The following is a 12,048-nucleotide window of genomic DNA, read 5'->3' on the forward strand; positions in this document are numbered from 1 at the left end:
AAATCCATTCATGTGATAGAAATAATTGGCTGAATTGCAAATTGGATAAGAAATTGTATTACTTAACCTGATTTAAGTATCCTAATTTTTTACACACACACACACACACACACACACAGAGAGAGAGAGAGAGAGAGGGAGAGAGAGGGAGGGAGGGAGGGAGGGAGGGAGAGAGAATATCACAGAAGTGAGTACACCCCCTCACATTTTGTAAATATTTAAGTATATCTTTTCATGTGTCAACACTAAAGAAATGACACTGGCTACAATGTAAAGCAATGAGTATATGGCTTGTATAACTGTGTGTTTGTGTGTGTGTGTGTGTGTGTGTGTGTGTAGAGAGAGAAATCACACACACACACACACACACACCATCCATCCATCTGAGAGGGGGTTTGCTTCAAAGATATTTTTGCCTTATATCAAAATCCAGAGCAAACTTTGTTTTAAATCGATAGTTAACAATGGCATGTGATTTTTTAAAAATCCATCTTTTTGTCAGAAATCAGGATAATAAATTTAGAGTTTACTTCAGCTAGATGATGATGATGATGATGTTATCCATTCAGTCGTGTCTGACTCTTGGCGATTCTATGGTCTAGGTCTCTCCATCTCTTCCAATCTTGCGGTAACGTTCAGCTTAATGGTGATTAAATTGAACGTTGTGAGACTGAACAAGCTGCTCAAGATCACTAAATGAAATTGACTGGCCCAAAGCTGTTTGCAAAGCCTTCTGGTTGCTTGGATTACATTCTGGAATATTCTGTCACTCCAGACTGTTGGCCAAATATGTACGATGGGCGTTGACATCCAAGACAATGGAGAGAAAGCTGTTCTAGCCTGGGTAATACATAAGAAAAGAAAATTTAGAGTTAGCAAAGACAAAAGATCTGTCTATGTGCTTATTCTGTGCAGACTTTGCTTGCTTGTTTATTTATCAACTCATTTAAAAAACTTATATGGCCTTCTATCTCATGTAGTGACCTTGGGTGGTTGACAAAAATGAATTAGTTTGGATTGTTGTATGATGCCCAGAGTCTATTTTACTGAGATGGGTGGCTATACAAATTTTATTAATAATTAAATAAATTAAAAACAATGAATTAAAAAAAAGAACAAGTCTTTCCACTAGACTACCAGACTCAGCCCCACCTTAACCCAATGCTTGGGAACAGAGTGAGGTCTTCATGTTTTTCTGGAAAAGTTAAAATATGCTGAATTTTGGGTGGGAAACTGTTCCAGAGGGCTGGGATGACTATAGAAAAGGTGCACTGCCAAGATCCTATCAAATGATAGTATTTAAGGGAAGGGCACGTAGTTGTATGGGCAGATATTGTGTGGGAGAGATCATCCCACATATACTATGCAAAAATGGCATATCAAGAAACTATAGTGATAGACCATTAAGACAGAATCTAGCAGAATCTTATCCCAAATTCAAATAGCCAAAAGTAGTGTATGGCCAAGTTTTCATTCATCTTGTGGTTGAGATAGTCAAATTCGTATTTTGATCTCATGTTAAAGACCAAGTAGACATTCATAAGGGCTTCCTTTCACATGTCATTTGTTTAATTTGTTTGATTGCATAACATTTAAAATGTTACCAGATTGCAAGTAGCTGGGGAGATCCATCATAACTTCAAATGTTCACTAAGCGACTGGTCATTAAGCGAGGACTACCTGTATTATGGCAATCCAGTCCCTGAAATTTATAAAGAATTTTAGATGCTTGAATAGCCCAGCCCTGAAGATGTTATGGAGTAAAGTAATAAACTAATTCAGCAAAAACAATACTAATGTTTAACCATGGTAACTAACTACAGATTTCCTTATTGGAAAAAAATTATAATTAATTTAATTATAAATCTAATAAGTATAGCCATTTATGGTTAGTTAAACAAACCATGGCTTCATGCAATATATAAATTAAATGTTTTTGAGCCAGTGGTGAAATGTAAAATTTGTTGCTACCGGTTCTGTGGGTGTGGCTTGGTGGTGGTGGGGTCATGTGACTGGGTGGGCGTGAGCAACTTTTTAAAAAAAAACTTTTTAAAAGCATTTTTTACTACCTATTCACCCGAACAAGTAGTAAAAAAATGCTTTAAAAAAGTAAAAAAAGGTTCCAATGATCATAGCTGTGCCGTGCGATCGTTGGAACTTTTTTTTTTTACTTTTTAAAATCTTTTTTTTACTACCGGTTCAAACGGATAGGTAGTAAAAAAAAATGCTTTAAAAAAGTTTTTAAAAATGGTTCCGATGATCGCGTGGCAGAGCTGTGATCTTCAGAACCTTTTTTTACTTTTTGAAGCATTTTTTACTACCGGTTCGCCTGAACTGGAGCGAACTGGTAGCATTTCACCCCGTTTGAGCTCATATGAGTTCCATCAGTCTACTTAAAATATGATTAGGTTTTGAAAAAGTAAGGGACAGGGTTGCTATCAGTTACCTCCAGTGCGAGAGTCAGGATACTCTTCAGTGCTTTTGATAGAGACCACTGGCAGGAATGCACAGTTGCATTCATTTTCTGCTTATTAGTTTCTCAAGAAACTACTCTGAGAATAGATTTCTCAATTAGATAGGCCAGAGGTTATTCCAGCATGTCTCTCCTTTAATTCTGGCAATGACTTGTGGGTCCTCCTGTCCTGTCCATTCATTGGCACTGCTTGATAGAAACTGATTTATGTTTTCCAATGACTTGCCACAAGAATAAAATTTTCTTCCAGCTGGACCTAGGCATATTTTATCATTTCACCCATAAGCAGTTTACTCAAGCATAGTTTAATGATTGCTTGAGAACCTCTTATGAAGACATCAATACAGAACAATAAAATAAAGTCTGTGAATTGGATCTAGGTTTACCCATGATGAAATCAGTGCAATGCAGTCTGTATCTGATTCTGTGCAGCTAAAGATTTCAACAGTCCGATTGTTTCTTATCAATAAATATGAGGTTCTGGATTTACACATGTATTGTTCCCCGATGATTGTACCTTCTGTTTGTTACTTTGGTTTAATAGCTAGATAAAAGATGAGAGCCAGGAAGGCAGAACATATGGATGGTGCACTTACAGTCCTTCTCTAGAACATGGAAGTCCAATTTTATCTAGCTAGACACACATAGCAAAAAATGTGAATAGTTTTTTCTGTTATTTATTTGAAGATAGGGAAGGCTCAGTTGGCTGATACTGGTCAGCAAATACAGATTCTAATAAGTTAGGATTTCTTTTTAAAAACCATACTTTGTTGCATAGCAGAAGATATTCACATTGATTACCAACACAGCTGGTAATTTCATGTGTGGTCTTTGATGAAGAGCTGTGTATCTCAATTCTAATACTCATCTCCAATATGAACGTACTGTCACACATTACACATACACTGTTCATAATAGCCTAAAAGAAATGCATTCCTGATAATTTGGAACAAATTAAGATAGCTAGGTAGGTAGATAGAGGTGGCGGGAGAGAGAGATTGATCCAGGCCCAGACTCAGACGCAGAGATTTGAGGAGTCTTATCTTGTTTGTTAAAAGTTGTTTTTATTTATTTAAAATATTTATACACCAGCTGCCATTTTATGCATCCAACATTAATCCTTCTTATAAATTTTAAAATTGCAAAGAAGCGTTTTAGCCATCATTAGAATGTATAAAGCAGTAATAGTGAACCTTTTGTGCCGAGTGCCCAAAGTGCACACGTGCAGCCCCAAAATGCAGTGTGAGTACCCCCCATGCATGCACCCCCACACATGTGCCCCATCTCCCAAGCATGCGCCCCCTTCACCCATTTTTGGCTTCCAGGTTGGTCCAGGAATCCTTCCAGGCCCAAAATAGGGTGCAGAGGGGTGCACAAACATGCATGAACCCCCAAAATGCAATATGAACACCCACTGCGCGCGTGCCCCATCTCCCTGTGGTGAGGTAGAAGGGAAGAGAATCACCTTTTGAAAAATAGGGAGAGACTGAGTCATTGTCACAGCATGATAGGCAGCCCCAAGCCAGAATTTCCTTCCTAAACTCCAAGCGGAACATTTTCGATCCAGCATTGAATGATATTAGTTTGAAATGATGGGAAATACTCAGGTCTTTTCTTGGTATAAACTACCCATCTTTAGAGGCAGAAGATCTGGGGGCTATTCTTTTAGGTCCTGCTGATTGGTCACCAAGGTCCTGGATCAAATGTGTCTATAATCTGATTTAGGAGGGCTGATCTATTTTGTGTTTCTCAACTTCAGCAACTTTAAGTAGTGTGGAATTCAATTCCCAAAATTCCCGAGCAAGGGAATAGATCTGTACTATATGAGTATAGTTATTAGAAGAGATTAAATGGGTAAATATATGATGCCGGTTCCCATTAATTATGTAAATCACACAATTTCCGTATAATATACATGTTTGTGTTGATTGTCGTCATTCAATAATTGGGGATATTGAACTCACCAGGGATGGTTGATAAGTGACATATTTTCCTGGATCAATTTCATTTTCTCCCTGCTTTATTTCTAAGCACACATTTGTTATTTTAAAACCTTATTACTGCAGCCTGAGACCATTTCTTAATTTAGGTTTTGAATTCTCCAAGCTTAATTTCTCCTTGCACATCATTATCATGTTTGTCTCTAATTTGTAATTAAACATTTTCTCATTTAAATCCAGTTACTTTCTGATATGAGTTTGATTGGCCTAAATTCCAACAGTAAAAGAATGATTTATTTCTACAGCAAACGTGGAATGGATAAGCGGCGGTTGGACGGAAGCAAATCATCAGTGGAAACACCACAAAAGAGGAAGAAGATGAAAGTCAACCAAGAGGATTCTTTGCTACCATTAGATACAGGTCTTTCCCTTGCAGAAGATGAAGCATTAGTATTACAGTTGCTCAACAATTAAATCTCTTGTTTTCCCCTTGGCAATGTTATTCCAGTTATTTTTATCTTTATTAAGCAAAGACAAGGTTAAATGAATGCCAAAAAATATCCATGTGTAAACATCTGAAAGTATAGATTCTCTGATGGGTTCTTCATGACTTCTTTAGATCCTAGGTATACTCCGTTATGAAAGTTGTAAATGTCTTTGTCAGATCTTTCAATAGTTGTTTTCTAAGATGCCAGGAGTTGTTTTTTTGGTTTTTTTAAAATGTAATAATTCTTTGTACAGAAATCTTTGAGTAACCCAGAAGGATAAATCCTTCCCATCTTGGGGTAAGTTTTATAAGGTAAAATGACCAAAATTGAATGGATACCCATAAAATATTTTAAATATTTATATAAAAATACTTTTTTTCCCAAAATAAGAAAAGGTTTGACTTTAATTTTCCTTAAAGCATTTACTTGATATTCTCAATGTTGATATAAATTCTCCTTGCTTTTGCTTTCTAGTCAACTATCAATAAATCAAAATACAAATAATTCTTCTTATGGGGTATTTCCAGATTTTTATCTTTCAAGTATTCCATTTCAATCACTAAATAACGTTCCAACAGTGTACATTTTTCAACATCGTTAGCAGGAAAAAAATATGCACGTTGAAATGTGTTCCACAGGAGAATAGAGCTCAGCTTCTGCTGCAGACTTTTCTAAATGCAAGTAGTTCTCAAGTTAGGACCCTAATTGACCAAATGACCAAAATTTCTGTCACTAAATGAAATAGTCATTAGGCAAAACACCATTTATCAACGGCAGTTCCAGTATTGTTGGGGCAATATGCTGACTCTGTAAACCACTTAGAGAGGGACTGTAAAAGCACTATGAAGCAGTATATAAGTTTTAAGTGCTATTGCTATTCCCGGTTGTTGAGCCAGGTCTACACCATCATCATGCTTCTCCTGTCTGCCACACTCACTTCTGCTATAACTCCTCCCCTTCTCAGACCTTACAGACACCCTGCACTCTGCTGCCCCTTGACAGCCCCAGCTGACCTGCACTCCTCCCTCTGTTGGTGAGGCATTACCAACCTGGCCTTTTGCGAAGGAGCCTGAAGGAGCCATGAGGCTGCACAGAGGCTTTATGGCTCTTGTACAAAAGGGCAGCAATTACCTTAGCACACACTAAGCACGTGTGCTGCCCTGCTCCGCCACCCCTCCACACAGATACAGCAAGAGTTCTACAAGTGTTTAATCAAACCCCCCTCCCCAAAGGTCCTCGGAAAGCACCCCTGTTGCACGAGCTCAACATGGCAAGAGTCACTGGGTAACCGAGTTCAACAGATACCCAAAAAGTCCAGGAAAGCAGTCCACAGTTCGAATGGGTCAGGAAAGATGGCACAAGCACACAAGGCATGGAACTGGGCATGTTGCTCCAGCAACGCTCAAATCCTCAGGGTGGGATTAAATAGGCAACGCTGGTGCAGCCCTTCATGAGAGGTGAAGTTGTCTCCTCATGAGTAGTCTAGCTGACCCATCATTGTGTCTGTCTCCGCTCCATTCTACATGTCTTTGGATCAGGAGGAGGGGTGGACTCCACCTTGTCCTCAGTGCTAACAGGTAGTAGCTGCTCCCGGTTCTTGCCTGGAGCCTCCTGGCCAATTTGCTGCAGCTGTGGCTCACCTCTCTCAGCCTCAGCCTGTCACTAGTCTGATCGACCCAGCTGAGGCTGCTCCATCAGGCTAGTATGCTCTGAGCCCCAAACCTGATCAATACTCTGCTCTGCACTTTCCTCTACAGACTCAAACTTGCCTTCCTCCTCTCAACTCATGTCTGGAGAGGGGTCCGGGCTCCTGTTGTCAGCAACAGGAAAAACAAGATGGAGAAGGTCAGCTGTGGTGGCAGCAGGCAGGTTGCCAAGGGGGCAGGGTGGAGGGCAGGGCAGTCAAAAAGGCAGAGATGAGAAAAGACAGGCGGGTGGGGAATATACAGTATATTATATTTTATATGGCGTAACAGAATACAGCATTAGTGCATAAAAATTCTCAAAAATGTGAGCAAAATACTAAACACCCAATTATTTTAAAAGTACACAGTATGAGTGAGGAATACAATTATGAATAACATTAAATTATGTATGAGCAGTTACTAAAGTACTAAAAGCGTGACTAAACCCATGGCCCAGATATCTAGATCATTTAGCCATTGGACAGCAGTGCCCTCAAAATGATGTTATTTTATGCAGAGGTCCAGGGAATCTTCTGAGGGGACTTTCTGTTGCAATAGGATGTACAGTTGGTGGAATGTTCCCATAGTCAAAAGTTAGGATTATCAACCAGCCCCCATTTATATTTCCAATATTAGGAACTGCCGTGGTTGGTTCGAATTCAGTTGAGCGTTTGTCCAGATTTTCCTTAGGAAATCAAAGCCAAAGGGGCGTTGTACTAAATCAGACACTAAATTAAACCTGTGTTAGAATTTGCCCACTCCTGGCACCATATTATCTCAATGTCAAAGCCTTCTCTGATTAATTGCTGTCCAAGTTTCCACAGAGGATTCCAAGAATTGCGTCTTAAGAATTTGATTGTGGCAGTTCTTGTGTACAAGTAATAATTGGTTTGTCTCACATTTTTGCCACTCTCTTTTTAAATTATTTTCTGATTATTTTCTAAGATGTGGGGGTGATAATTTAAATAATACCAGTAGCCATAGTCCTGCAGTTGTAAATGTGAATGGGTTACCAGCATTTTTTAAAAAATTAGGTTATTAAATTATGGGACCCATACACATTTGCAGTGGTCCTAAGTTCGTGAACTGGTTATATGTACCATTTGTTTAGTACCATCATAATTTCAAATAGTTGCTGAGTAATTGTTACGTAAGGACTACATGTATACCAAAAAGTAAAGCAATCTCATAAAATAAGGCCACACATGTTTTTTAAATAAATATCTATGCCATGTAGTTAGAAACTTGTAGTCCTTTTGCTTGGTATTTACTTTATTTTGTTTATTTATTTAAATACATGTACATTATATGTACATTATGTACATTAATGTTTAAATACATTAAACATTGCACAAGAGGGATTGGTTGTTGTTCTGTCCTCCCTTGCCTCCGTCCGGAATGATGGCTTAATTAGCCGTCACTATCAGCTCTGGCAGCAGAATAGCCAGGGTCTGCCAAGAGCCTCCGTTATCTTCCACGATGCTGGTGAGTCACCTAGAAAAAAACTTCAGCTCTTAGTCAATCAGTGGATTTGCCTGTTACAAAGAGACACAGCAGCTCTGGCTGCCTTTTATGTCCTGTGGGATGTGGCTCCATGAGTCAGCACTTCCTAGGCCTGCCCACCCTTGCTTCTGTTGTTCCCTCCTCTCCCGCCTACGAAACCAAGCCTGATTGCCGTCAGCTGGGTCTGCAGGCGTGGCCTGGGGGGGGGGGAAGAGTCAGGGGATGGAGGCCTCTTCCACCTGGCCTGTTTCTGGCTCCTGGAGCTGAGCCAGGCAAGCCAGTGCTCCCAAGGTAAGTCCTGATGGCCCTTCCCCCTCACTGTCCAAGTTACTTTCTGGCAGCAGGCCCGGCTCGGGGGGGGGGCAGACACAACAGTTGTTTTATTAGATATTCGGTCAGTCTTCCTTCCTTCCTTCCTTCCTTCCTTCCTTCCTTCCTTCCTTCCTTCCTTCCTTCCTTCCCACCCACTCACCTACTCAAAGAACTACCTACTCGAAGAATTGGCATTGAACCATTAGAAGCAAATCAGTGGTGTTCTACCTTAGTTGTTAAAGATCATAAAATCAAGAGCCATGTGTGAAATTCACTAGGAAATGGCGATTGAATCAGGATTTGCAGCCCCTATTATAACCCCATTTTATAAAGAAGTAGGATTGCAATCAGTTCGTCCACAACTTATATCTGCCTTCCTGTAACAAAGTTGTTTATTTCCAGTATCAGTCATTTCAAATTATGCTCCAGGAAATTTTGGCACTCTGAAACGAGATCACAAGCCATACAAAGACACAGTTGGAGGAGTTTTTGTAGACTGTCTTGACTAACCCCCTGTTCAACACAGAAAATGCAGAGCTTAGAGAATCCACAAAAGCTGACTTTTCATCATTTGAGAGGAAATTAATAGCAAGAAAAGCAGATAATGCCTCTAAATAATTAGTCCCAATGCTGTTGGTAAGATTAGCCAAATGTTCAATTAAACTGCACCTCCCTGTCATTCAAGGCCATTGAACCACTCATACTTTGCCGAGAAGCAAAGAAGATTTTTTCCCCCCTGTTCTTTATGAAATGTCTTGAGCAGATTTCTATCATGTGATTCGTCCCATGCTAAAGATATCCATTCAAACCAAATTCTTATTTTGTTTTTATATATGATAACTGCAAGATTATTATATGCTCAAAAGTGGAAAGGTTCAAATTACCCAGATAATTCAGTTGGTGAAGATGATGAAACTTGAAGAGATGGCTAAATATACTTCCTTGATTAGAGAAAATACTATTTTTGCATTTACTGCTGACTGGAAACCCCTTAATACATTTTTTTTTGCATGAAACGGAAAGAAATAATTTGTGCTTTTGATGATTAAGTAAAAAAAATAGATAATTAAAAAAGAGAGTTTTTCTTTTTGTAATCATGGAGTGAGAAATAATCGCACTTTTTATTTGCTGCAAAGAAAATTGCGGCAGTTGCTTTATATTTCTTTTCTTTTTATACTTTTCTCTTTCTTCTGTCTTTTCCTTCCTTCCTTCCTTTTATATTAGTTTTTGTTAGCTTTTAGCTTCTTTTTAAAAAAAATTAATAACATGTATACAAAAAACCAAAACCAGCACTACTTTTATTGCCATTGTGAATTTATGACTTCATTATCTATATCCACCTTAAAGCATGGCATCCAGGATGACAAAGCAGAGTACTCTAGAAAGCCAAAATACCCTGAAATACGAATGCATTAGCTTTTCAGGGGTAAGATACAGGAGAAGGATTGAAATTCTTAGGGCCTTCAGCCACATATAGCGGTATCACCATCAGATGGATTTGTATTTGGCTGACCAACCGCACTCAGCATGTAATCCTCAATGAAACTACAGCTACATGGAGGGAAAAAGTGGGGTACCTCCGGATTCTGTCTTGGGCCCAGTGCTCTTCAAACATTTTCATAAATGACCTACATGAGGGGATTGAAGGTGCACTCATCAAAATTGTGGATGACACTGAGCTGAGGGGAATAGGTAACACTTTAGAAGATAGACACAGAGCAAACCCATCTCAAAATTGCCACAAATTGGTAATATTTTGTAGGAGATTGACTTAGGTTGAACCGGAGGGTGGGGTCAAACGCATCATCAGTCTGGAGTCCCTACGCCCCCAAAAGAGACCTAAGTCCGGCTCCCCTTGAAGTCAGTTGACTCTTATCTAGGGCCAATTTGCAATCTGACAATTAGTAGATTAGATTCTTGTGTATAGGTCACATGAAATAAATTTACAGTGCTTTTTGAACTCTACTCTGGCTCTTGGTTTCATGCACCTGGCATATTTAATGTCACAGAAGGGGGGGAAATCCTGTTCAAAATACAAAGAATACACACACACACACACACACTCTACAGACTGGACACAGCATTTAAGTATCTCAGTTAAATGTTTTAATCCTGGAACCTTTTACTCTAGTAACAAAAACGAAATCACATTATAAGAACTGAATATTTGCTGAGATCATTGCCCCAAAAAAATCTTTTGTTTCCCACTTGCACAGACAAATTGAAATGAAAAGAATTGCATGGATATAGAAATTCTAAACGACATGTGATCTCCAGCTCTATCTGGCATTCAAAGGTGTTCAGAAGTACTGTACTCCTAAATTTGTGTTGCTCATCAATATTTTGTATATGGAATCACCTTTGCATTGGAAATCACAGTTGACATTCTAGAACAAATCTACAGAATATATCCCATTTTATTGAAAGAAGTTCACAGTAAGATCACATTTGCACAGCAAAAAGTTGAAATGTATACTTTTTAAAGCCTTGCATAGTTCAAGATCCGTATCTATGGAGGTGATTTCATCATCATCTAAGGTGATAAAGGGGAGCCATATATTTCTATATTTTATTTATGTGTTATCTTGTTTTTGCTCATATGAATTAAAGAACGGTATATCATATTACTTAATAATATTTATTCCTAAAATAAATGCAAGACGGGCTGCTTTAACCATCTCAGCAGCAAGTGACTGATTATTGCTTTTGAAAGAGATCACTAGATCCAGCAAAGCTGTTTCATGTTCTCTAGAATTTATCTTTACCAATTAGAGCTTAGAACATAAAGGTATATAGCCCTAACAGTTCCCAGAAAGCGCTCTAATGTGAAATGAAAAATGAACTGTTAAGACTCAAAATAAGTTTAATTGGTTTTAAAAAGAACCCAAAGATTCCCCAAATTTTCTCCAACTCGAGGGGGGGGGAGAGAAGAAAATCCTGGTTATGCCCTCTTCTATTTTGCATTATTTCCCTTCCTTACCACATCCCCAAACTATAAAAGATAATTCCTAACCACCAAAAGTTTGCTAATCCCCAATTTAAAGTATTTGTATGGAGAATTCTGGTGAAAGCTCAAACTGAATATTTCTCAAAGCAGACTTGCTGGATTATGTAAAATGTAGGTTTGATTTTTCACAGCACATTACAAAAATAACTGGGTTGCACTGAAAAACTCCGTCGTGTACAAAAATAATGTGTTTTCTGGACACATGTTGACATGCTCAAGGTTGATAACAGTGAAATTTGGCAACAGGCTGAATTGAGAAATGATGCCTGCATTGAACCATGATATCAACTTTGCACAGAACTGAAATTCTTTGGATTGAAGCCATCACTGACGTATTACTTAGGTCCTTCCACTTGGTTTGCTGATGAAATATGGAGAGAATCCACTGAACGCATTTTATTTCAATTCCGTATCTTGTCGGCGTGGCAAGTTGAGGTCCAGCAGAAGCAACCCAACAACATTTTCATGGTTTTCTTCTGTTTATTTGTTTTTAAAAGCTATACATAACTTTTGACAGAGTTGAAAAATAAAATTAAAAAAAAACAACCTTTGATATACCCTACATGTTGAATATAATTTTAAACCATGATTCAGAATGTTTGCAAATGGGTAGTAAATTATATTTAACTCCAAAACAGCT

The 12,048-nt window shown here is 38.5% G+C and overlaps 1 protein-coding gene across 2 annotated transcripts in view; it reads left to right on the forward strand.

The window, feature by feature from the left end:
• Window positions 1-7,958, forward strand: part of DDX10 (DEAD-box helicase 10) — a 175,604-nt gene extending 167,646 nt beyond the window's left edge. Inside the window, exon 16 of one of the 2 annotated variants that reach the window (XM_058185011.1) lies at window positions 4,719-7,958. In XM_058185011.1, the coding sequence (XP_058040994.1) occupies window positions 4,719-4,887 (169 nt within the window). In that variant the 3' untranslated portion in view covers window positions 4,888-7,958. The remainder of the gene's footprint in view (window positions 1-4,718) is intronic. The other variant, XM_058185010.1, reaches the window with a different exon arrangement.
• The last annotated feature ends 4,090 nt before the right edge of the window (window positions 7,959-12,048 follow it).

This window comes from Ahaetulla prasina, chromosome 5 (assembly GCF_028640845.1).
Source record: "Ahaetulla prasina isolate Xishuangbanna chromosome 5, ASM2864084v1, whole genome shotgun sequence".
NCBI lineage: Eukaryota > Metazoa > Chordata > Lepidosauria > Squamata > Colubridae > Ahaetulla > Ahaetulla prasina.